The sequence below is a fragment of the Rissa tridactyla genome, chromosome 6 (assembly GCF_028500815.1).
Source record: "Rissa tridactyla isolate bRisTri1 chromosome 6, bRisTri1.patW.cur.20221130, whole genome shotgun sequence".
Taxonomy (NCBI): Eukaryota; Metazoa; Chordata; class Aves; order Charadriiformes; family Laridae; genus Rissa; species Rissa tridactyla.
In genome coordinates this window covers 28,822,640-28,849,504 of record NC_071471.1, presented here as the reverse complement: position 1 = coordinate 28,849,504, position 26,865 = coordinate 28,822,640, and the positions used below count along the sequence as shown (strand labels likewise).

The following is a 26,865-nucleotide window of genomic DNA, read 5'->3' as shown; positions in this document are numbered from 1 at the left end:
ACTCTGAGTGCAAATAAATAAATAAACAACTGCACTGGCTTTTTCCCCTAAAAAAAGATTTGGCAATCACCTATCACTAGCAGAACCTGTTACATGGGGAAGAACATGGTTGCAGTAGGAAAGTAAAAATTAAAATTGTACGTCAAGGTAAGTAAAAGTTAACATTACTGCCAAACACGAGCTATCAAAAAAATGAATCAGACCCACCCATCCCCATAAGCAAGATACCACCTTATAAGTCATGAGACACCTTTTAAAGACAAACAGGTTCTTCTTATTCTCCCCCAGGTTTTTGAGCCTCTAGGGTGCATCTACTAAATCTTTTAAAGCTTTTTTTTTTGGTAGTCACGAGGGTTAAGGAAAAAGAAAGCAGAAATAACTTTAAGGTGTTTTTTTTTTTTTTTTAAATGAAAACTGAAATTTATTTGCAAATTTTTGATTCTGCTGAAGACACCCAGCCCTGCAAGACTTGCATAATTCAGGTGTTGGCAATACCTGAGTTCAGCACTTTATTCTCATGCCCTGCAGTAGGCTGGAGCTGAGCTGGGTTGATCCTTGCAGGGCTTTGTTATGAAACGTGGAGCTCTGCAAAGCTGCAATCCACGTTCCAGTCAGGCTCCCTGGGTCTCCCCTTCTCGGTAAACTCAGCTGTACCTACAGCTATAAGAAAATGTTCAGATGTCAGACTTCCTTTGCCAGCGAAGCTGGATAACATAACAGTAAATGGAGTGTGTGCGCTGGCTGGAGTTAGTGGCTTTGGGAAAGCTGTGTTTTAAGGAAGGTGAAAGGAATGCACTTAAATTTGTTCCTTGTGAGCAATAACAGGTTTCCGTGGTTGAGAGTGTAGATTCCTTGGCTGGGTTATCTCCCTCTTTTTATTTCAGATTGGTTAATTCCATTTTGCATTTTAAATATGTTCTGTGTCCTGAACCACCTGGTAAAATTGGGAAATTTTTCCCAATCCCTATAAAATTAATTAGAGGACCGTGCACAAGTGTAGTGAAGCAGTGAGAGGGCAATTAGATGTGCGCATCGCCTTGACTCAGCAGTCCTTAATTATGTGTTCAGTGTTCTCTTAAACAATCTGTTCAAATAGTGCATTGTTTCAATAACACTGTTAATGTCCTGGCTGCTGATTATCTGTCTGCATCATACATGAAACCTTTTTTTTTTTTTTTAAAGGCTGGTCACTCTCCCAATGAAGATGCATGTGGGGCTGTGCTAGGTGTTCACGCGAAAACTTAGCTTAGTTACTCCTTGGTGGTGTGTTGGTCAGTGCAATTGGAGCGTTCCAATTTTTTACCTTTTGATGTTATTTTTAAAGCTGCCAGGAGAAGGCGAGTGGAAGTGGTCTTGTTACAGGATTTTTTTTATTTCCCTGTCCTCAGAGGCTCCTAGTCAGCAGTGATGTAGGCTTTAGCTGTTTGCATGGGCCAGCTGAGAAGAAAGACTCATTTGTGCAGAGGGTCTGCAGACCTTGCTGAACACTGAAATCACCCACTGGCTGGCCACTCTGCTAATCCTCTCATGGCTCTAAATGTAGGCTTGCTCTTCAGCCCAGCTGGTTGCCTGCCAAAGTTCATTTTGCTGGTGATAACCACCCCTTGTTACAGCAGGAGCGAGGAAGGGAAACAATGCCTGTAATCCAAAGGGAGAGAAGCAATCTGGAAGGGAGGAGCAAGCAGAGGAGGAGATGGGGTTGCAGCCTTCAGATGCGCACGCTGTAGGCTGGGGGAGCTGATGCAATGGTGTGAGCTAAGGGCTTGGCTCTTCGCTGAGCTCAGGGAAGCAGGAGCGCTGCCATATTTGGGCATTTGTCTCTGGTGAGAAGTGGCAAGAATTGGCTTCCTCGAGCTCCCTGCAGCCGTGCCTGCCTGAAGAGGCTGTTTCCAGTGTGCTCTGCCTCTCGTCATGGAGACAGGGTGGGTGTTGATGGCCACCGTTGCTCTCATGCACCGAGAGGTTGTGATCACGCTTTCCTGCTTGAAGAGCTTGTGAAGTGTGTTTCCCTCTGCGTGACATTACAGGGCATAATGCTAAGGCTGCTGAGGCATATGCAACTTGTCCTAGGTCATCTACCTGGAAAGAGAGAAGCCGGGCTTGTTGTCTTTGAAGGACGTGCCTTTCTCACGGCAGGGAGGTGTTTTCAAGCTAGCGAAGCTGGGAAGAACCAGTTCACCTGTGAGAACCAGCCAGGAGGGGCCTGCTGGCTTCTGTTTGGGTTTTTATGCTTGAGTAAGAGTGCATTAGGTTCCCATTAGAATGTCATTGTGCTTTTCCCCCCTAATCTCTTTGTCATGTATATTTTGTTTTTATTAGCAGTCATCTTCTTCTGTTACTCCTTACAGGCAGCTGTACAGATCTGTGTCAGAGTGTCCAGAAAATGTCTTGTGATATGAACTGTTTTGGGGTTTTCTTGCATCCCTTATTGTTTTGTAAGTCCTGCCAAGGCAAGGTAGCTTCCCTATATGAACTGTTGTTGTTGTAGTGAGAAGTTTTGCTATCCGTTACTAGACCAGCGCACTCTGTGAGGGCAGAGCTGCGCTGCGGTGTAAGAGCACGCCGTAAGGGGCAATCCGTACCCCCCTGCAGCTAACGATGCCTAGGAAGGATGAGGAGCGAAGTAATTTACTGACTATATGAACTGGTATCTGCCAGCACTGGGAACAGAAAATTGGGGTCTCTTGCCTTGCAATGGTGTGTGCTCTGCTCTTCAAACAGCACAGTGGTGTTGGGCACCCAGCACGCCCAACCCGCTGGGACAAAGTGTGAATATGGTGTGAATGCCCTTCTCTTTCAAGTAGGATTTAGATTCCTGGTCAAAATGTTTGCAGCTGATTCCCTCCCAGTATAACAGGAGACCAGTTAAAGCTCGCTACAGGCTTCCCAGGATCTGCGAGTGGGAAAACACGGAGGCATTAGGGTCGGACATAGGAGGATGGAGAAAAAGTGGTCATGGAGACGGGTTGTGTCCTCCACAGGGGCAGCAGATCCCTCTGCTGTTTTGCACAAGCAACTTCTAGTTGTACTGACGGCACACTTTTCTCTGTTTTTTTGTTGTTGTTTGTTTTGGGGTTTTTTTAATCTCCTTTCAGAAAAAGTTGTTTTAGGGTTTTAGCTATTTTTGGTGGAAAAAAAATTGGAGGGAGAGAATTAAGTGCAAGAAACTTTTTTGAGTTCTTAATGAGAATCTTTTTGTGTCTCTGTGGAGAGGAAAAAGTGTTAATTAAACATAATTTTCATCAACGCAACTGGCACAAAAAAGCCCCACCTACTTTCATGAGAAAGGAATAAAGAGAATCATAATCCTGGATTAGGTATCTTTCACTACACATATATAAAAACAACACCGTGTGAAAAGGGGGAAAATATATATGTATACACACACACCAAACATACCAATGCGCCTCCAGCAGTATTACCAAAGGAATTAACTTTACAAGAAACAGCCACAGCCTGGAAAGAAGCCATTTTTCAAATAAAAGCTGAATGAGACTTGTGGTTTCTGAGAACTATGAGAAGGAAGGGTTAAAAAAACATTTACAGATAAGAATAGCTGATGTTGGGAGATGAGTGAACATCTTGAAGTAGGGGAGGGTCACTACTTAAATCACCTCTTCTTTTTTTTCTTCCTCCTCTTAGTTAAAAATTGGCTTCTACTAAGAACAACATGTAGGATTAATGTAGTACTTTAAATCTTCAAAGTGCTGCACAAACATTACTTCCCTAATCAGCAAACACCTTTGCTTGGTAGGCAAATCAGGAGCGTAGTCGCCATTTTAGAGAAGGGAAACCAAGGCGCCACGAGTGCCAAAATTTCCAAACTAGTAGTTTTATGGAGTGGGGATTTTTTTTGCCTTTTATTAATGTTTGGGGTTTCTTTTTGTGTGTGTGTGTGTTTTGTTGTTTGGTTTGGTTTGTTTTTTTTTTTTTTCTTGGTAGCATTCAGCATGGGGACTGCCTCTAGGCTGGCTTGTAAAAGCTGCTGAGCTCTCCTGGATTCCACAAGTGCTAAACATGCAAAGCAGACCAGCAGAGCTCAAAGGAGACATTGGAGTGGCCTCCTTACCTTTCCAGAGGTCATGGCAAGCTGGGCCAGAAAGAAGGCAGCCCGCTCTGGGGCAAGGAGAGGGTTTCCTAAAAAGTTGTCCCCCATACCATTGAGCTGTATAGCTTAAACTGCATCAGCTGAGCGCTATCAGAAGATACTTAAACTCTGCAAAAATCTTTGTGTGAAAATATTTGCATAACTGTTTAAGTTACTTTTTGGGCAAAAGTTTTCAGGAAGGCTGGTGCAAGAGGTATTGCTCACCTTGCAGACAAAGACCGCCCTTGGGCACGATCATTCCTTTCCTTGGGTCAGCTGAAATATCGCAGTTGTCACAGACATTATTTCCCCGCCAACTTGATCCAGAACAAGCAGCAGTTCGGTGGTGTGCTGAAGCAAGGATAATTTGGTGTGTGTTGCCTTGGTGGTGCTCTGTACGCTGAGGATTCAGCTCCAGTGCTTGGCAGACCATATGCTTCAAAGAAATGTCCTACCTTGCTTAACAAAAAAAAAAAGTGTCCTGGGTAGGTATGGCTTCTGTATAGAAAGAGCATGAACTTTATTATGCAATGGAAATCTTTTCATGAGGTTTTGCTATGTGCAGGTGTGTCAGATTTGTTATGGTAAACACAATAAAATAACTACACAAATAAGAGCTTAGATCCTCTTGCAAATAGACCTGAGTATTGATACAAACTTTATCATTTCCAGTTGTTAAAGATAACACTTAAACATTGGAGCAAAAGTTGGTGGAGCCACAGGAGGAGAGTGCTATTTCTCCCTCATTTTTTCTCAGCTGTATTCTATAGGAGTGTTTTGCTTGTGTTGTGGTTTTTTTTTGGTTTTTTGGTTTTGTTTTTTTTTTTTTGTTTAAGGAGAGCAAAATATTACTTGCCTGATGAAAAAGGAGTGTTTTATGATCTGCTGATACATATTAGCTGCTGAAATTTGTCTAAATTCACCTTTGCAGAAAGCTGAAAAACATGCTAGAGGAAAGGCAGGAAAGCAGCACTGGAAGGCTGACCAGTCCCTTCTGAAGGAATGAGATGGGACTTGCATCTAAATTTTCTGGCTCTGTTGGTTTCCCCGTTAGCCGTGATGGCCACGCTGCCTCGCAGCGCTGAAAGAAGCTGGGAGGGGAGCATCCCTGTGGGGGCCGCAGCTCGGGGCTCTCCTCCCCGCCGGCTGTGTGCCCCAGGGAGCACCAGGCTTTCCTCCTGGGCAGAGAAGCTGTGCTGCCCAGAGATGCCCTGCTAGGGAACAGCGTGGATGAGCAGCGGATTTGTGTCTGAGGCCAGCCCCAGAGCTGCTCCTTCCCTGTGATTTAGATGTAATCTGGGTTGGGCAAGTCATTCCCTCTGCCTCCGTTCCCCCTCTTCCCCCTTTCCACATGCCCACCCTCAAATTTGGAGCTGTGTCACCATGATCCCGTGCTGTAAAGCACTTAGACCCCTGATGTGAAACGCCCTTGGGGGGACAGCTGGGGGCTGCTGTTTGCTGTGCATCCTGTATCACTAGCCTTAGCTTTCAGGCCTCTTATTTTGACTTATTTACAGGACACTAAAGTCTTTTTACAAACTAGCTTTTGAAGGAACCAAAACATATCTCCAGGCTAAAGCTTGGAACTACCCGAGTGCTAGTTGGATTATTGCTTCCCCTGCTTGATATCTCGAGTTTTACCACCATCAGGGCCACTAGGTGTGGAAATTACTGACGCAGAGGCCGTTGCAGGGTTACAGCATGAAGGAAAGCCCTGTGTTGTTACGTAGCCAGAGCACGATGCTGCACCAGGGCAGCTACCTTAGCTGCGGTGCTGAGCCTCAGCAAACTCACCCTGCCACTTGTCGGGGCTTATTAGCTCAACCGCAAGAGCTGTGGCTGGGAGCTGACTTGCTCCTGACCTTGCAACGGGAGCAGAGTGAGCCTGGGTTTGCTATCAAACCTGCACCCAGAGCTCCTTGGACCTCCCCCTTAAAACGTGGGGCTGGAAGAGGTTCCCATGGGGAAGGGATGGGAGAGGTGCTGCCAGGCTTGGTGCCCAGCCTGGAGGGTGTTTGCGGGGCAGGCAGCACCACCTGCTCTGTTGGCATTTGAGCATCAGCATTGCCATGGGTGGGAGAGAAAAAGTCTTCCTGCGAGACGTTTGTCGGGTGGCTGAGCACTGAATGACACCTGTTCATTAATCAGCGAGGTGGTGGCTGGTTTTGTGATGAGTTCCTTGTCTCCCATTTCTTCTGCTACAGACCGCTCGCATCACTCGTTCTTAGTCATTTCTTTTTTTTCTGACCCATCCTTGATGCGTTTGTGTAGGCATATGAGCAAAGGGGACTCCGACACAAAAGAGTCTGTGCCTGGAGAAGTGAAGGCTCCAGGGAGACCTTATAGCCCCTTCCAGTACCTAAAGGAAGCCTACAGGAAAGATGGGGAGGGACTCTATCAGGGAGTGTAGCAATAGGACAAGGGGTAATGGTTTTAGACTGAAAGAGGATAGATTTAGATTAGATATTAGGAAGAAATTTTTCACTATGAAGGTGGTGAGAGACTGGAACAGGTTGCCTAGAGAAGTTGTGGATGCCCCATCCCTGGAAGTGTTCAAGGCCAGGCTGGATGGGGCTTTGAGCAGCCTGGTCTAGTGGGAGGTGTCCCTGCCCATGGCAGTGGGGGTGGAACTAGATGATCTTTAAGGTCCCTTCCAACTGTAAACATTCTATGATTTTTAGGTCTCCTACTAAAATCTTTTACAGTACTTGGACCCATAAAAGAAGTGGTGAGGCCCCTAGGAAGAGCTTCAGAAGAGTCATGGTTAGTTCTGTAAGGTTTGACAGAGACAAAGCACGTGGACTGATCACTTCGTGATACAGTTTCTATAAGGAATTAATAAATTTGACCTTTATTTGGCATCCTCTTTATGTGCTGACTTCTCTGAGTCATTTTTGCCAATTTGCTTTGCCATGCCTCTTAAAAGGGCTGTAGAAGTTGGAGTCTGTATTTCTGGGTTGTTTTTTCTTCAGCAGACCGATCTGTGCAGGATACAAATGGGGAGAACTGGGCTGCTCTGGTCCTGCTGGTGTTCAGAGGGAGCGCTGCAGCATGGTCCCTGCCCGACGGGAGGAGCAGCTCCACGGATGAGCCGGCTTCCAGGTGGAGTTTGCAGGGAAACGAGCTGGAAGAAAACCGTTTCCATGCTGCACGTCTGAGGTTGCAAGCACGAAGCGCTCTGATGCTGTTAGTCACCCTGCTGATCGCAATCTGCTTAATTGGGGTTATTTTGTTTCAATAGACTGATATTCTGGTGCGTGTTTTGCAACTTATTTCAGGGAAGCTTCCTAAACGCAGAACTCCTGGGGTCTTTCTCTTAAGTGGGGTGGCTTGGTTGCGTTTTAAGGGGTTGATAAAGGCTGAGATTGACCCTGTGGGTTAGTGATTGGGAATGACTAACTCATAACCACTTCCCTCTCTGCCACGCAGGTCTGAGCTGTTGCCAGCCACCCCCTTCGCCTCTGAAAGTCGAACCCCTGGGGTGCGCCTTTCCCTGGACCCCCTGCATCACGCCGCATCCGCGGTGTGACCCCAGCGTAACCTGCTGGCTGGGGAAGTCAGCGTTTCCCTGCTGCTGGGAGAAGCAGAGCTGAGCATGCTGGCAGGCGCTGGCTGCCAGGGAGTGGTTCAGGATGGCCAGGTATTCCTGCGGGCCGGGGGCTCTCCGGCTTTGTGCAGCGTGCTGCCTTCAGCCTGCCTGGCATGGCTCAGCAGGGGTGTAACAGTTCACTCCGCTGCTGCTTTTTTTTTTTTAATTTTTTTATTTATTTTTCCACTGGCCATACCAATCTGATTACACCTTCGAGGGATCATCTGCCCCTAAAGCTTAATTAAGGAGCTCTTGTCTGACTCGTCACTGACTCACCTGCCACTGTATGAGCTCATGTCTGACTTGTCCTAGGAAGATAGTGAAATATGTCAGGCTTCTCTGAAATATAGCAGGTTTTTGTTTTATTGCACCCCTGACATTGCTGTTGGCTGCTGCAGAGGTGAACAGAAAGATGACTGCCCCAACTTGGTTACATTTATCTAAACTTAGTCGCTCACCTCTTTGTGCCTTGAAAAACCAGATGGGGTTTTGCTTGCACAGCTGTAGGTATGTTAGAGTTAATAAAAAAAAAAAAATTAAAAATTAAATAACCTTTGAGTTTTGGCTTCAGGCAAAGTAGGTGAAATGATGTGTTTTGGAGATGAATGCTCTTGCAGGAGGCAAGATGTAGCTTGCAGGAGAACATCTGCAACCAATCCATTCTGTATGAGATGGGGCCAAGACTTGTTTGTATCTCAGTACCTGTTCAAACATGTTGTAGCACAGCAAAAAGAGGTTTTGAATGCATTGAGGGTAGGGTGGGTAAGAAAGGAAGGAGACATCAAGCTGAATGTTTGCTTAATAGCTTTGATTTCTTCATTAAACTTTTAAGCACTTTAATAATTTGATTAGCAGCTTTCAGAGCACTGTAGAATCCTTTCTTTCTTTCTTTCTTAAAAGAAAAGAGGAAAAAAAAAACCCTACTCATCCTGGTGCTGCAAAATGAGCTTGCTTTCTGGCCTGGAGCGAATCTGGTAACCGTTCGCTACCTTTGCGTACCCACCCCGAGGACTGTCGGTGGAAGGATGTTCTGTAACACATTGATCAAAGAGTGCGCAGAGATTCAGTTACCAGGCTGACTGCCTGGACACCAGAATGCAGCTTCCCAGTCAAATGCTGCTTGCCGGCTACTCCCATCCTCTTTGTTCTGTAAGGACTGAACGTAGAAGGAACATCTAGCAACTGCAGTTTGCAGAGCTCGTTTGCCTGCCTTTAATTGTGCACTTGAAATGACTCTTTCTCAAGGCCTGTGGCAGCGTAGAACAGTTATATGACTCAGGAGCAGCTGAAGTGGTGAGGCTGGTAATAGAGGTTCTCCTATTGAGGTTCTCCTATCATCATACTGATGGTTCTCATCATCATACCGAGCTCTGTGGTTTTGGTTTTTTGGGGTTTTTTTTGTTGTTGTGTTTTGGGTTTTTTTAAGCCGACCCCCAAGATGCACATGCAGCTGTATTTCTGGTTTGCACGCATAACTAACGTGAGTTTTGAACGTGCAGACTGAGTGTGACTGGGATCTGTTGTCAGTGGAGTGTAGCAACCGTTGCTCAGATCTTATTCTTTGACTTAGAGGCTGGATTCCTTGCCAGGGAGCTGGGGGGAACTGATTTGGGCAGAGTAAGGTGGAGAATGTGAACATAGTGCCTCTAAAATTCTACCGAGGGAAAGGAGCATGCAATCAAAGTGCTCCCTTCTATGTGGATGGGGCTGTAATACTACCTGGGTAGTATTTTGCTGGTGCTTAAAACCAGCAGGCTAAAATTTTTTACTCCCCCCCCACCTTGCATGAAATCCTGCTGTGACTATGTCAGAAGTGCTAGCTTAAACAAGGCAGTCCTGGTCACGTGCTGATGTTCTTGTCCTGGCCCCAATGCACAAGTGAATTAAGGAACTGCAAGATGCAGAAATGCCTGTCCTCTGCCTTTGCTGCAGTCAGGGCTCTTCCATTGTGCGTTTCCTCATCAGGGTGAGGTTACTCTCACTCCTGTGTTTGCATGCATTTGCCGGGTCCATAGTGACTCTCAGTGCTGTTCACCTGTGTTCCCTGGCCAGTTACCAGGAAGGCCTCCTACGGCTTGTCCACGCTCGGCAGGTGGACACCCATGGTAGGGATAGCCTCAGGCTCCGTGCTCTGCTGCGTGGACTTGACAGGCTGCACCTAGAAAGAGAACTGCTGTGTCTGTGTGGTGTTGCAGACATGGGTCAGATTCATTAGCATGTGGCAACTTCAGCGTGACAGTCTGGGGGCTGTGCAGAGGTGGCTTGGCCATGTCTGAAGTTCTTTCTCCTGCGTGTCCCACATGGGGTTAGCATGTGGCAAGCCAGCAGTCCCTTCAGCTGCACCACGGGCCTGCCTTTAGCAGGCCTTGAGCAAGAGCACTGGTTGCTTTTGCCTTGCCCTGCAAGGAGCATCCTGACCTAGAGATGCTGTCAGTGCTGTCTGTGTTCAGGTGCAGGTTGTACCTCACTCCTTGTCCTTCCTTAGGTTTGCTGTGCTGGAGCGTGTGAAAAGCTTGGTGTGTAATTCAAGTTGCCTGAATGGATCTCTGTCCTGATGCACGGGTGACTCATGCAATCTTCCTTTTCTGCCTTCAGAGCTGTGTTGCTGTGACGCTCTTGAGCAATAGCAAGAGCTCATCTCTGGAGAAATTTGCTGTTGGAGACAGCTTCCAAAATGGTTGTCTATCCGGCGGTTTGTTTGCTTGCTTCAGAGCTCCCATCCCCAAATCACTGCGGAAGGTGGACAAAGTTACATGATGGGAATGACACTCTCTTGCTCAAGCATTGGCTTAGCTCTCCATTTTTATCCCTCTCCTGTGCAAACATTGCCTTGTCCACAGATTCCTCCAGCCAGCCCCATACCACACGTCAAAACCTCTGTTCGCTCTTTCTCTGAATTGTGTGATATAATTATGCCTCCCAGCCCACTACTGCAATGTGAAAATGCGTCCCTCTTGTTTCTTTGCAACGCCTTTTCAAGGAGCTTGCTCTCTGGAGAGGTGGCACATAGAGGAGCATACATTCCCTATGTGGGAAGGGGGGAGGGAGGGGTGTTTTGTTTTGTTTTTTTCCCCTTGGCTACACGAGCAGCTAAAACCTGTAACCTACAGGAGTTGGAAGCTCCATGCAGAAAATTAGCTTAGGTTGGTGGAAGAGTTGAGATCGCATTTTTCTTGGCTAATTAAAGGATTAAAGGTGCAGAGATTTAGAGTGAACTGTCAGCGTGCTACAGAAGAGAGCCTTTGATGGTTGAATCCAACTTGAGATTAAACAAATTGCATTTAAATAAGAAATATGTGGCAACAGTTACAGTCTAGCTGGGTCTCTATCATTTGCTGTCCTCCAGGGTCAGGTAGCTGGTGTGCTGTGACCAGGGCTTCTCCTCCCTCACCAGCCTTCTTCCCAAGTGTCTCCCTCTAGGTTGGTTCAATCTGCTGCCTCCATGCTTTGTAAAACTGGATTTATTTCTTCTCACCCGGTGCTTTGTGCGGAGAAGCCTTGCTTACACTACCTTACAAGATAATGATCCTGCTGCCCATCATAGCAGTAGCATGGTCGCATCCTCGTAGTGTGTTTTGTCGTATCTCTGATCCTACTTAAGTTTTTTTTTGCATGCTGGCACTTTGCTGTCTGCAACTGGGCAGCTAAATACTTGTTTCCCTGTGGGCTCTTTTTTGTTGTTCAGTTGTGAAGCTGGTGGATGGAAAGAGTCTTTTGGGTTACGCCAATGGTTTAATGATGTCTTACTCTAGCAGTGGTGGCTGATAAAATGCTGGAAGGGTAGTTAGCTTCTGCACGTTCAAAGTCCTTGCTTTCTTTGGTGCCAGTTGATTGTCCTCAATAGGCCACACTAGCAAATGGCTTGCCAGTGTTGATCCAACTGTACTACCGCCTTCCCGTTTGGATAGCATTAAATTCAGAGCTGCTAAGGGGATAGTTTTAAGTCTTACCCTTGATAGCATTTGCAGTGGTGCAACCTCATGAGACTTACAGCAGCTATGGCGGGACAAAGCTTGCTTTCTGCAAGGTCAGGAATTCACCTGCACAGCATCATTCGGGGCAACAGCACGTTCTGTCCATGGAGGCTTTGTACCATTCTCTGATGCATCATGTATGAGCCGTAAGGAAAACGGGAGTGCCGGACAGTGTGAGCCAATAACTTCTTGTGATGTTGCAACTCTGTCTTGTTTTGCTCCATTTTGTTTTATTTCTTTTTAGAGAAGAAGGGGTTTGCCTTTAGTTACCTTCACCCCATATAAGACTGTGAGGGGGGAGGCTGTTTCCTTTTTTTTGTTGGGAAGATGGAGGAAATCACAAAATTGAAACTAGTGAAAAATCTGCTGGGATTCCATAATCACTCAAAAACATAACATTACTTACTAATTGGGTGTGGTTAGTTGGGAAATCTGACTTTAAAATTGTGTTTCCCAGGGAACTATTCCTGTCCTCATTGTTATCCTGTAACAAAGACTGCTTTTTGTTTGGGAAAGCAGTCTCGCTTCGAATGGGATAGGTCTTTTCACAAAATATCCATGGCTTGGGGTTCCTCAGAGCTTGCAGTTTACAAATGGAGCACGGCAGATGTAGTGAGGTCTGCAGGGACGTAGAGCTGCTTGGCGTTTTTCTTGGAAAGCCATTTTCAGATTGTGGTCGTGAGGATTTGCATCTAAATCCACATTCATTCCTGTTGTGTTTCCAGTTAGGTCATGCAGACGACATGATTATCTTTCAGTTACCAAGTGAAATAAATCAATTGCTAGGTATTGAGAGATTTACTGTAATCTGTTTCCAATAACTTATAGATCTGTAACTATGTCAAGGAGTGTTTGGGCAATTATTCTTGATGAGTTCGCCTAGCAGGCTTGTAGATTTGCCTGTAAAGTGCATCCAGGTCCATGCAAGCTTGCTTTATGCACTTGTGCATTCTTGCTGAAATTATAAAGCAACTGAAGAATTGGTTAAAACCAGCGTGGTGGACGAGGCTGTGTTCAAGCCTTCCATTTCTCATGCAACATGTTACTGCACATCTTCCTTTGGCGTACATGTCAACTAGGATGTGGTTTTCCATTCTTCTCTTGAGGGGTAGAAGATGCAAAATGGAAGATTTTGATTTCTATGAGAGGGATAGAAAGTCCAGCTGCTAACACTTCCCAGACTCACTGCAAACCTTCCTCCCTTTCTAAATGTTGCCCTGCAGAATGGCTGTCTTCCCTTAGCCGCTGCAGTTGCATAGCTTCAGGGCTGCTGGCAAACATGAGAAAAACTGGAGGAATACCCCAAGCCTGGGATGGGCTTGGTGCTCTTCCTTCCAGAGAACATGCCACAGCATTACCTCACTAGCTGCCCGGGGCTGAGGTGCTGTGCTGTGGAGCCGGGGAACTCTTGATGGCCTGATGGCTGCAGCAGCGACACTGCTACGTTCCTCAGCGTGGTTCTTGACAAGCCGTTTCCCACGGTATGTAGGAAAATCAAGGTCTCAGTTCTGTAAGGCACTCGAGCGAGTGCATAACCTCTAGCACGTGAATATTCCCTGTGAAATCTATTGGGTTCTGTTGGAGTCAGCAAGGCTGCTCCCATCCTTAAAGGTAGGCATCTGCTTAAACACCTTGCTGAATCATGTCTTGACTTTGAAAGCAGGCTCAGGAGAAACCACATGAGTTGACTCAAGGACTGTGCTTAGCTAGGGCTGAGAAAGAGGAAGATCTGGGTGAAATACAGATCCCAGAACATTGCAAATGCTGGTAATAGCTAGTGACTGTGTTCTTGTCTGACTTTCTGCTATTCATCCCCAAAGCTTAATTGTATGAATAAAAGGTTTAAAGGTTTGACTTAGTCACCACTCATCCTAAGTATGCTGGAGCTGCTGTCATGCTTTATTGATCTAGCTTAGATCTGAGTTACTACATCTTTATGTGCTCAGTAGAACTATGACTTGCTCAGTTAGGTGTGATTTTTGTATCTCCTAATCTTTGTTTTCTTTGTGACTCAGAACTAGAGTATGGTCTTGTTGGGTCAGTAAATCCAGAAAACGGGGACATTTGCAGAAATGGTTTGGTTCAGTTTGGATCCTCTGTCTTATAGGAGGAGGAGAGGGCCCTTATCTGATAGTCTTCACACAGAGGAAGAAAATTTGTCCCCGCTTGGTGTCTGCGTGTTAATCTGTTGCCTCGCTCACCATCCTGGCCAGAAAAGCTTTGCTGGCTTTTCAGTTTAATTATCAATGAAATGCTCTGCAAGCAGGAGAACAATATTTGCATAGATGTAATTCTGGAAATTGAGCGTAATGTGATCAGGAAATGGGACCGGCCCTGGCTGTTATCATGGAAGAGACTTGCTGGTACCTGCACTTTGTTTCGAATGTAATAAGATCTGACTCAGGCAAGTTTCCTGGACGCTAATAAAGAAAACTCACTGCCCTTTTGGCAAGGGACTGGCGCTAACCTTTCTGCACCGTAACAAAAGAGAGTTCTTGCAAATTCATAAATCTGTTCTGAAAGGGCTGCTCATAGTACGCTGAAGATTTAGAGGGAAGTGGTCTCCCTGGGAGCAGAAAGGCAGGGGCGTGTGTGTGTGTGTTCAGGACTTTCTTTTTCTGAGACAGAAGCCAAGGAACAAGGCGCTTGTGTGCGCTGCCAGTGAAATCTCAGCGGGAAGACATGATGCTACTTGCAAGGTATGCACAAGACAAGACCAGAGGCGCCGCAGCGCTTGATTACTGTCAAGGGCTCAGTTGGAACTTGCCTTTGCTCTTTGGCCTGCAGCATTTATGTAGAAATTGGGGACGCTGCCGCTTGCTTCCAAAGCTTTGCCTTGATGGGTCCTGCCCACATCTTAGGCGGGGAGGAAAGGGGGGGGGGGCGGGGGGGAGGCGGCGCTCAGGGCCTATGAAGTAAATAGGAAAATTACTCACCTTAATGATGCATTTCACTGGCACTGCTGCTTTGAGAGCCTGTCAGATTTAATACTTTCTGTCTTTCCTCCCATCACCTCCCATAGGTGTGATTAATACTTTATTAGAAGGATGAAGTGGAGAGGTATCTGTACTTTCCCTCAGGTACAATAAATGCGGGGGGGAAAGGGAGGTAAAGGAGGAGAGAAAAGGGATCGCCTTTTTCCATCAGAGCCATTCAGTCTTTGTCAAGAGCACAAATACAGCAGAGAGCTCATTGACTGACTTGGCTGGTGGCCCCTTTATTTTATTGGAGCATTCAAGTTCACAGCGGAGACCCTTGGCCTCCCGGTTAGCTGCCAGCCCTGCTCCATGGGGTGCAGTGGATGGTTTCCCACTTGAGGGACAGCCAGGGAGCAGTCCTACACTTGGTCATGGCTCGACATTGAGGTAGGCGTGACCAGCCAAGGAAATACCCACACAGCCATCGACCCGCTCAAACTGCTCAGTCCATTGTAGGGGCAGACAGGATCTTGCTCTGTGCTCAGGAAAGACCTAATGTGTTTGGCTTTGGGTTTTAGCATAGGTTTCACAGGGGCAGTCTTTGATGGTTTTGTGTTTTCCAAGCTGGGCTGGGCTGTGGTGTTCCAGAGCTCTCACTCGCTCTGTCTGGCCTATGTCTTTGGATGGAAATTTTGGATGAAGAGAAGAGCTACAGAGGGCTACTGTGGGAGAGCCCTGAGCTGTCATGTGCACAAATTCAGGATCTGAAAGTGTCTGTTCCACCATCTAAGGAGACAGGAGCATTCAGCCATACCTGCCAGCTTTCCCTCTGGATGAACGTTGCCGAAAACTCTCCCCTTTGAAATAAATCTAGCATCCCTTTCTTGCATTAAACTACACTGGAGATGTCCTGCAGTTTGTGTCAGTAATGCACTCGCTGGTAGGAGAGCTGTTGCTGGGCCATCTGGAATGAGTCGGGAAGCTGATAACCTGCATGGGTTATGGGGGAATGAAAGAGCAATCTCTCATAGCCAGGTGTACAAGGCTATAGAAGGTTTAGGGAGGCAAATAATAGCTATGTGAACTTCTTTAGGAGTTATTTGTCCTTTAAGTAGAGTCCACTGAATCTAAACCTTAAGTCAAGAAAGAAGGAACAGGAAAGAAAATGTATCTGGGCAAAGGTGCTATGCATTGAGAAGTCAGAAGACATTAAACCTGCTTTTAGCTTTGAATCACTTGAATTTTCTCCCCTGTAGCCACCTGTCAGAATGAGAGTATCCAAAGACAAGCAGCGTGCATCTCTCTGAGCCCATCAGTGACCCAACTAGGAAGATGGACTCGTATTTGACGCATGTACTCTTACCCTTCCAATATGCTGACCCTGTGGCAATTTGCAAGTAGGTCAGCCCTTTGGCATGAGCCAGAATTTGGGTGGAAATCTGTCACCATTTAGCAAAGTGTCCTGCTTTCCAGGGTGTTGAATGGCTGGTGCAGTCTGTGGCAGAGTGCCTCATACCTCCGGGTCTGACTCTGCACCTAAATTGCAGGCTTGGGAGGGATGTTGCTGATTGAAAAGACTACATTGCCAGAACAACTTGTTGTGTTCTTCTTTTTTTTTTTTTTTCTTAAAATGTGTTTTCTCATCCAGCTTGGCTTCCCTCTGCTGTAACAGGTACTGTACTAACAAGTTGTTTACTTTCCTTTGAGATATTAATGAAATCCCCCTATTTGCAGATGAGGGAACTAAAAGGAATTTTGGAGTTAGGTCTTAAATCCATCATTTCCTTGTACCCTGCGTCCTCCCCTTGATCTTCAGCTGATGTGGAGCTACCTGAACCTGTGACTGTATCCCATATTGCTGTGGACTCAAAGCATATATCTACTCTCTATAGGGCTGCAAGGCTTGATCTGCTTGTCTGGGACTCTTACAGCTGATTCACTTTGACCCAGGCTGGATTTGGTGGCAGCAGGCTTATTTCGGAGAGTTTTAGAATTTTTGCATTCCCATTTGCTTATCTTAATTGAGCACGTACAGAAGCAATCAGTAGGGACAACCGCTATGTACTGCTGGGGTTCTTCCCTCCGTATGGTTGATTTCATCACCCTTTGACTTTCAGCAGGGGACAAAAGTGACTGGGAGATGCACTAAAAGTTGGTGTCTGATTACTCCAGACAATGTTTCTTCTGGCTGGTTAGAGTTTTTGGAGTTTGGCTGGTAGGATGGAGCATGCTGGAACACGTGGACTTGAAACAAGAGAGATCTGGGAGGCTAATAGGAAGCAAACAGCAGCCTTCCTCTTTGGCTGAACCTGAGAGAGATGACTGTAAGAAGGCATAATTCCCCCATGGCAAGCAAGGAGGAGGTTTGAAATGGCTAACCTGGGCTTTTCTTAAAGCAATCCTTGAGCAGAACAGGTTCTGGTGCTCAACATCTGAGGCTGATGTTGTGCACGTGAGACGGCAGCAGTATGTGGTGGGGTGGGTTTGCTGTCAGGAGCCTGGATATATTCTTTCCAGTTAATTTTTGGAGTCCTTTATAAGAAAATTCTGGTTTCCTTTAAAATAAAAATTGAATCAAACCTTTCCTAAGTCTGGATTTGGCTTCACAAATGCCCTTACACAGAGGCACACCGGCTTAAGCAGGCAGGGGTTAGCAGTACTGCCACAAGTTATGTGCATATGCTGATTTTTTTTTTATTTTTTTTTTTTTTGTGCTAAATCGAGTCTTGGAGGTTTTTAACCTGTGGCTTTGGTGAATATGTTCTGGTGAGATGAGTAGAATTGGCTGAAAGGATTATTGCTGGCTATGTCACTGTCGCAGTCTCTAGCTGGTGTGACACTTGGTGTCGTACTAATCAACTCAATTTCATGTAAATAAGCACAAGTGGTCATACATGTACCACCTGTGTTACCTGCAAGAGGGTGTGTGTATTTTATATAGGAGGACATGCTTGTACCTTCAGTGTAGCACTTCGTTTGCCGTGGGTTCCCCTCCAGCTAGGAGGATGTGGAGCTGTGAAAGGAGGGAACAAATGCAACGAAGCTGCCCATGGAGCTACTTCTGCATTCACTGTAGTAATTAGAAATCTTGCTGTCAAATTTTGACTCGTTAACGTTCAAAACCTGAAGCTGATGTCTTTCAATTCCAATTTTTACTAATATTTTAGTCTAACTCTATCTGCTCCTTGCTCTTCTGCCAAATGTTAATGCCTCATAGCCTTTGGGTGAGTTTGGGTAGGACGAGAGTGGGCTTCCCACAGTGTGCGTTTATAGTGTTGTATCTTTGATAGTCCAATGGGTTGCTTACGTAGTTGCACGTTTATGATACAGAAGACACTGGAAGACCTAGATATCAACTTGAGAGTCTGAGAGTTGAACAGGATAAAAAAAGCCTGTGTCCAGCCCCCTCCCAGGCCCACCAAAAACCCCAACAAACCAACCCAAACTAAATACTGATGCTTGAAGTATAACAATGCAGCACGAGGCCCCATGCATGGGAGGTTTTATTTGTGAAATGATCCTAAAAGAAGAAGAAAGGAGAAACCACGCTGTGTTTTATTGATGGCCTGTAAATCGACCGTGTTAATGTCGGTTAATCAGCAGAGCCCATGAAAATAACATCACAGGGATGTGCAGAGTCACAAGCTGGAAGACACGGATCCCATGGAAATCAGTGCAGTGTTCAGAGGCTGATATGTTTGCAAAGTGCATGTGTTTTGGCCTGTTACACTGCATCAGAGGGAACCGTGCTATGGTTGGGATAATCCTCGGCTGTTTTGTGTAGCTCAGATTTTGGGTAATAATATAAAATGTATGCTCCCTGTGAAAGTTACTTCGTTCTGTGAAAATTCCCATGTTATTTTGTAAGGTGGGATTCTACCGTCAAAGGGCATTTACTGTGTCCCACAGGGGAAGATGTTGTTTGGCATTTGCTCAGCTTTGGCTTTCAGTGCATTTGCTCTCATTTCATATCTTCACCTCACTTGCAAAGTTTCCCGTGTGAAGTAGCTTATCAGAAATGCAAATTACTAGACATTGTTAGCACCTGAAACTTATTTGGTGCTGCTAAAGTTTCAGTTTAGAAACTGGCAGTGAAGCTGGATACGATAGACAAGCAGAGTGAGAGCTGGGTATGCAAGGTAAGGTCATTTGACTGCAGGAGTCTTATGATTTTGGTCTTTAAAGAAATTAATTTCAAAAAGATTTAAATAAAATAAAGTAGATTAGCAAAGGAAGACAATTTAAGTAACACAATCAAATAGTAAAGCCTTCCTTTACAGCCATCACTTTGTATCAAAAAACATGCATAAAATAATTCCCAGCTTGCCTCTGAAGTTTTCCATCAGGGTTGGTTTGTTGTTTTTTTCCCTCTTGAAACAGGATACTTTTCAGTTAATTCTTTTTGTTGTTGTTGTTGTTCATTTAAAAAAAAAAAAGTATTTTCAAGCCAAACCTCAAGAGGGCTTCATTCGTTGATGAAATAAGCCTGTAGATATGAAACTTCAGATGTGAAGTTTTCAAATTTACAACTGTTTCACAGTGCAAAAGTAGTATGGGGAAAATATCAGTGTTGTTTCTGTTATCATTGTGGCTTTGCTGGCCATGTTAGGTAGGAGTATTCCTAAAGCAGATAATACATCCTGATCAGGGTTGTTTTGAATTACAGTCTCTGGGGAGCCTCAAGCGAGATGCTGAAGTATTGTGGCATGAATGAACAATCTCATTTTCCTAAAGATGGGAGAATCTAGTTGGATGCTCCAAATTCAATGTTTTGGGGAATTGCAGGGGACCTCCTACAGCATGATCACTTGGGCATGTCCATCGCCATCCTCTGAGATGGTGCGTGTGCCTGGGGAACGGGGATTTGCGAGTTGGTGGTAGGGCACTTGTGGGTGTTCAGCGCAGAGGAAATTGCAGGGGTTTGTACGGGGAGGGGGAACACGGCGCTGGTTTTCTCTGCCAAGGCGAGCTGGGTGGCTGCGCCCGCAGCTCCGCATCTGCCAGAGTTGGGGGCGGGGGGGTGGCGGCGGAAAATCTGCTTTTTCTCTCCCTTCGCATGGCGCAGGAGCCGTGCCAGCTCCACCGAGCTGCCCTTTGCAGCGGCTTGGTGGGCAGCCCCGCTATCCCCCAAATCCCTGCCCGCGGGCGAGCCCCGCGGGTAGCCACAGCCTGTGGGGCGAGGGCGAGCGGCTCCGCTGCGGGCGGGGAGGGGGCGCGGCGCACCAGGCACCCTCCCGCTGAATCCCTGTCCGCCGGCTACGTTTCTCCGTTCTCCTCCCTGCCACCCCTCCCCTCCCCTGTTTACCTAAGCAGGTCAACACACATAATATATAGATATATTATTTTAAAAAAAAAAAACTTTTTTTTTTTTGTTTCGCTAAGGTTTCCAAGGTGCCGCACCAGCTGCCGCCGGCGTCCGGTCCGGCGATGGGAGCGCCGCCAGCCCCGGGGCAGCGCGGAGCTGCACCGACACGTTCCTCGACGCTTCTCCCATTTCTCTTGCGGTTTTTGGCGGCGCTGCCGGTCCCCACGCAGCTCGTGGGTCGTGTGTGTCCCAGTCGTCCCCCCCCCCCTTCCCCATCCCTCCCTCCCCATCCCTCCGCCGTCCCCTCCGCGCTGCCGGCCGGGGGGACGCGGGGCCCACCTGCCTGATGTCAACATCTCGGAGGGTGAGGCCGGGGGAGGAATGTGCCGCTCCCAGCCCGGCGCAGGTAATTAATCCCCGCGACTGACAGGTGGCAACAGGCGGCCTTTGGCTGCGGCTCCTGGGGAAAAGCGCTCGGAGGAAGGATTTTAATAGCTCCGTCAGCAGCGTTCGTGCGTGCCCGGCGAGGCGGGACGGGGAGGGGGCAGCGGGGCTCAAGGGGAAAATGAAGTTTAAGTCTCCGCAAAGGCAGATGCCCTTGGGTGAATCGTTGCCCTTCCCCAAGGAGGAAAAGAGGGTGACATGGCTTTTCGTTTCCCTAAATGTCTGCAAAGCGCTTGTGGGGCTGTGTCAGCATCCCCTCCTGCTCCCATCCTCACTGGCCGTCGCACTGTGGTTTCCCCTTCAAGCAGGGGATGCTCACAGATGGTCTCACCTGGTGTGGCGGGCTGTGAGTCTGGGGGTTGGACCTGTAGGTACATCAGGGCTGATGATCTGCAGACCAATCTGTTGTGCCCATGACTTTAATGTCCACTACCTGCGCTAGCAGCAATCTGTCTGTGTTTCTCTGGAGCCTGGTGAGGTAGAAGACCTCAACTTGGAGCTGCAACAAGTCAGCTGGTAGGTGGTGGGGTTAAGGTTATACTGAGCCGACAGTTAAATCTGTCAGGAGGTGTCCATGTCCATATCAATCCTGGTAGAGCTCTTGGGCTTATCCGCTGGGTACAAGTCAGTTCCTAAGAGCGTGTGTGCATGTGTACACACTCTTATCTGGTGTCCTCCCCATACCCCCAACATTTTTTTGTGAATGAAAAGTTAAATCACTCTTCATCAAAGGAAAAACACTTAAAGTGCATGCATAAACCTCCATTTTTGGTTCTTAGTAGGGAACTTCCTTTCTTCCCACTGCCTTTTTTTCTCCTAAAGGAATAAGCCCTATGCAGGTGACTTTTCTATTTTTTCGCGACTTTGTTCTCATCTGCAAATTCTTTGGTGCAAGTAAATGCTTCATTCCCACTCTTCTAACCTGTTTTCTTTTTCTCCTTCATGGAATTAGTTTGATAGGGGAGAAAGCACAGCTAACTGACAGCTTTGAAAACGCCAAGTAAAATGAAGCTAGTGTTTAACTGAGTTGAACTAAAACGTGCCTTCTTGAAAGAAGTTTGCAAAAGATTTGAAAGACCTGTTGATCTGAGCAGAAGGCGCTCAAGGAGCTGCCACACCATAAGCCAGGCTCTGGGATCACCTTCAAGTTGACATCTGTCAGCATTCGCAGAGATGGCTGAACCCTGCTCCTTTTAAAGACTTAGAGGCCGTAATCCCTGGGCTAGATCAAATGGGAAGACCGATATTAGAGGTAGATTCCCAAAGTAGTGCTTGGGGGATTTCGCTGCAGTAGAGTTTTGCAAGGGAATTGAATGCTCAGTGAAAAGCCATTGCAGCCTGTATTGCACCCAGCACTTACTTTCAGGAGACTTCTGTCCTTTCTAGCAAAAATTCTCCCTTTGAGAGGTGAAAAGTGGTGATTTTTCTCCTTTAAACCCTTTGTTGACACACCTTCTGGAGAAGGGGCTTGCTGAGAAATCAGACAGGTGTTGCCTGATGGTAGCTGGCGTGTGTGTATTGTGATACTGAATTACCAGCCAGGGTGCCAAGAGTGGGTAATACAGTATGTCTGCACAGGCAGGTGGGAAGGGCAGGACTGAAGGCACTGGAATGTTTTCTTCTTTCATTTTAAAACATATTATTAAGCAAAAAGCTAAATTCACTGTTGTTCTTAGCAATCTCTTGAAGTCTGCTTATTTGGGCATGACGCGCAGCACTTGAACCCCAAAGAAAAGTCGGAGCCAGAGCTCTTTCCTCTCCCTCTCGAACGGATAACACGTCACCAGGCTCCTCTCTTTTGTTTTAAATAACTTTCTGGTCCATACATCTGGTAGAAGTGGTGCTCACACTCCTCAGGCTGTTGGCGCAGCGTTTGTTCCTGCTGCTAGATCATGCCTACTGACATCTCACTAAAGGACAGGTTTGTCGATTGGGTCAAGCTCACTTTTGGTATTTTTGCTCCTAATTGATTTAATTTTCCTACGCTAGCAAGTAAGAGAAGTGCATTGATTAATGGTCACGGTCTGGATTTCTGGGAATTGCTTGTCCCATAGCAAAACGGTGGGCATGGGGACTGTCACCTTCTGTGAGGTGGGGCGGTTTGGGGACTGCCAGGGAGAAGCACCTGTACTGAGAGGGGCGACCCTTGCTTGCAGGCACTCTCTGGATGCACAGACAACTCCTGCCTCGGGGTTGTTTTTTTTGTTGTTTTTGTTTTGTTTTGTTTTTTCTGATGCTTGTTTGCTTTGAAATCTAGATACAATATCCTGTCTTGCTCAGTGGATATAGTGATTATCACCGATCCGGTACGAAGTCACCATGACCGAGTTGTTTGCATCTATTTATGCCAATAGATGGCTGGGCATCAGGTTACCCACGGTTGCAGCAAACTTGGCAGGGTGGGAAACTCAAGCCCCTTACTGTCTGACAGCAGGTACCCCGTGGACAGATTTACACCGGTGTTAAATGACCGATTACACACTCGCAGGCGGCTGTGCCTGGGGTAAATGTGAAATCGTGGCAGTTCGCCACGGCCCTGAGCCCTGCGTAGTGCCCATGAGGCTTGAACTCCTCTTGCAATCCGGTGACAAAAAGGCGGCGCAGCCCTCCTGCTGTCCTGTCTGTCTCTGTGCTGGGCGCTGCTGCTTGCGTCCCCGTGCCCTGACTGTGTCCCAAAGCAGAGGTGGGATCCTGGTCACCCTCCTTCTCTGACATGCCAAGTTCAAAGTGTTGGCCAGAGCCTCGAGCTCTTGAGTCTGCCCTGTGTTTTGGGGACACGTATATATGTATATATTTCTTTGTTGCACAGGCTTGTTCATTATCACCCATTAGCCCTTGGATGTTTGATTTGTGTGAATTTAAGATCCTGGTCCCATGCCTTCCTTGCTGGTTGTAGTCTGTCAGTTGCAGTGCCAAAGGGTGGGCAAGGATCAGATCCCTTCCCCTGCTGGCAGAGGGGCCATGCTGTTTGGCTGGAGCCTCGGCATTCATGCTTATGTGTTGGGCATGTCTCCTGTCCTTCCGAAAGCAGTGATTTTTTTTTTTTTGTATTATTTTTTTTCCCTCCCTTCTTGTAACCCCAGCTTTCTGTCTTTGAAGATATCATACATAAAACTACAGCGAACACCAACACTCCTGATCCGTGACCAAGGGGTGTGTATCTCCTTCCATTTGTTCAATTCTCCGAATGCCTGCAGACACCGGACACGTTGGCTCCTGGCGTGTGCTGTGCCCTCCCTGCGCCATCGCACTTCCATATTTATGCTTTCATTTTGGCCCACCGCCTTTGGGTGCCCAATTTCTTTACACTTCAATTATGCTTAGGCATCTAAGCGATTAGTTGGCTTTTTGAGACTTTTGAGGCTTTCTGTCCTTAAAACCTTCACAATGCTATTAGCAAACTGACGTGTTAAGGGAAACAATGGTTTCTAAATTTTCTTCCTCTTTCAAATAGAAGTGATTCTTTTCCTGCCACTTGAGATGAAAAGACAACATAGTGAGCTCACCCTTACCTTCAGTAAGGAATTGCTTTTTAATTAAAAAACAATAAGGAATTTCAGGTTAAAAAGATGTACGATATAAATCACCACCTAGATCTGTTTCGCAACGTTTTTTTTTGTAATTGTTTGGCATGTTCCCCATTTCCGCGGGCTGGGTAAATCCTTTGTGGGTTTAATCTCTAGCCTGCAGGCACATAAAATACATTGCACAATTTGGCCTTTGCATTTTACAGAATTTTTTTCCTTCGCTTAAATACCTGTAGCATCTTCTTTGCCATATGGCAGGGTGGCGTTGAGTGAGGAGGGAAGGGACCGGCTTGGCTTAATTTTAATCCCCCTCTCCTTCCCGGTGTCTCTCTCCCAACTTTGTTTTTTCCTATGTTAGCAGAGTATATACTTTGAAATGCAAATAATCCCTGAATATTGCTAGCTAATCCTTCTGTTGCCACGTCACCCACCACCCACCCATGCATGCGCCAGCTCTTCCCATCCCAGCAGGGTGGATGTCCAATTCGTGCGCTCGACCTGTATGAACCTGCCAATGCTGTTTGAACAGTTGGGACTGTGGCTGTGTCGGCCACGGCTGCTAGAGATGTTTTTTGAGACAACAACAACAACCTTGAGGCTTTCACTTTTCTTTCTCTGCAAGGACCGAAGATATGGAAGCGGGGAAATGCCAGCAATTCCTGTGGGTTATGTGGTTAGAGTTACTGGGAGAGCTCCGCGTTTGCGAATGTGTGAGCACCAGGAGAAAACTGAATGCCTCTGGAGTGGGGTACTGGTGAAAACTGAGGTATTTTGGGACAACCTTGTGCAGCACAGGAGACTGGAGAGTCTCCTCCACAGGGGACATCCAGAAAAATGGGTTAAGGTTACGTTGTGCTCAACCACATTAGAGTTTCCCTACAACCATTCCTGCTAAGCACATGCCCTTATTTCAATGTGGGTTTTTGGACAGAAACGAATTACTTCAGCCCATGCCTCAACGTTTTGCTGAGTAAAGGCTTCCAGATGTGAACACAGGAATTCAGGAAAATGCTGCACCAATGTTAGTGCTTTAGTGGGGAACATCTTAAAAGAGGAGGATCTAAATTAGCACAGTGAATAAAAGCATCTTGTTCTGCTCCAGGTGTTCACTGCCCACCCCAGGGCGGTCACAACCTCCCTTTTGGATGCAGCTCCTGGGTTGTGCTCTAAGTCCCATCACAGATATGGTCTTTGGGCTATTCAACTCTTCTGAGCTTTGAGATTTATTTATTTATTGTTATACTCTTCCCCTTTCTTCATGGACACAATACTTTGAGTTTAGAAGTGGGGACGTTGCCATGCAGAGGTATAAGATGCTTTTAAAAGATGACTGAAACATCAGATTTGGCATAAGTCTCAAATTGGTCAGGGTCTCACTTTCCGATGTTGTTCAGTTCCAGGGTTCATGGTTTTTATTTCTTCCCTCTGCAAAAGTAGGAAGGCTTCTTACAAAACAGGATGAAACACTGTATGTGTGTGGTTTCCAGCGCTTCCAGGATTAGAGTGTTGTGAAAAGACTAGTGTCCGTTTTGTTAGGTGGGTAATGTGTGTCCCTTGGAAGAGGGGGTGTGTCCCCAAGAGAAGTAAAGACTGTATTTGTTCATGTAAAAGCCATGCTCTTTATGTGAAGGCTTTTGCCTTTGGGAAAACTAAGATGTAGATTTATACTCTGCTATTCCAAAAGAGGTGAAGGTCTATGAGTTTTGCCACTTGTCTGGAAGCGTGGCTGTTGTGTGAACAAATGCAATGTACCTGCAGTAGCTGGTGCATCCAGTTACATACGTAAACCCATGTGTATCCTTCAGGTATGCCTCCATCTCTAGCTGAACATCCTGACTCTCTCTTGCTCTTTTTCCCCATGTAGTATTCCACCGAACTGAAAAAGCTGTACTGCCAGATCGCCAAGACATGTCCTATCCAGATCAAAGTGATGACCCCACCGCCACAGGGAGCCGTCATCAGGGCGATGCCAGTCTACAAGAAAGCTGAACATGTCACTGAAGTGGTCAAACGCTGCCCGAACCACGAGCTGAGCAGGGAGTTCAACGAGGGTAAGGAGGGCAGCGCTTTGCTGGCAAGTCCCTCTCTGAAGCTTCTTGGCTGACGAGTGGCCGGTGCGGGGACTTGGCAGCAGCTTCACAGCAAACCCGCTGGAAGCAGACCTCCCCGCAACATCTTGTGCGGCTTTTTATTTCCTGTGCTTAGCAGGAAGCTTCGTACTGTGCTTTAGCTGTCCCTCTGCAAGCATGTCCTTGGGAAGAAAGTACGAAAATAAACCTCGCGCCTGCTCAGGTTGGATGGATGTCTGTCCCCATGGCAGGCAGTGCCCTTCTGGCAGCATTTCCCTGCTCTGCTTTTGCTCCCGCCATGAGAAACAGCTGTTTTTGTGCTCAGGAATGAGCTTCCACGTCGCCGGGACGGGGATCTAGTAACAGGATGCAATATCATCTCCAGTCCTTAATCCACGCCTCAAAGACAGAGGGGCTGTTTATCTCTATCAGGATAAAGCTAAGTGCCAGCATCAACTGTAGGCCACCTTCCTGTACATTTAACGCTATCATTTATGTTCAGTATTAATGTTTTAATCTTTTACTTGCTTCTCCTCATGTTAGTGAAGTAGCAGCTGTTTTAGAAATGACCTGGGGTTTTCTGCAAGCTCATGGGCTGGGCTCCGTTTTCCCTTGGCTGCTTAAGTTCACATAAGTTCAGATGAGCATCTGTTTTATTCTACGTGCATTATTTATCTCCTACTGTAGAAAAAACCCGGTTGGTGTCAGTTAGCGGGATGTCTCAGGAGCCTGGATCCCTTTGCTGGTTACAATGCAGCCAGCTAGACAAGCCCAAAAATAACTAAGGACTTTGGAGTGTAAAATCAGAGCGGAGAGAGACGGTTCTTTGAAATAGTTTTTTGCGTTAGAAAGTGCTTTTCTGACAGAAGCAGAATTTTTGAGGGCTGATACCTGCTTCAGTGATGGAGTTTTAAGAAAGAAAAAACCCTAAAACTACAAATTCTTATTCTGA

The 26,865-nt window shown here is 46.6% G+C and overlaps 1 protein-coding gene across 1 annotated transcript in view; it reads left to right on the top strand.

Annotated features, from left to right (window-relative positions):
- The window catches only part of TP63 (tumor protein p63), a 106,050-nt gene that overhangs the window by 59,775 nt on the left and 19,410 nt on the right, over nt 1–26,865 (top strand). The window contains exon 5 of the mRNA XM_054205696.1: nt 25,709–25,895. Within this exon, the coding sequence (XP_054061671.1) occupies nt 25,709–25,895 (187 nt within the window). The remainder of the gene's footprint in view (nt 1–25,708; nt 25,896–26,865) is intronic.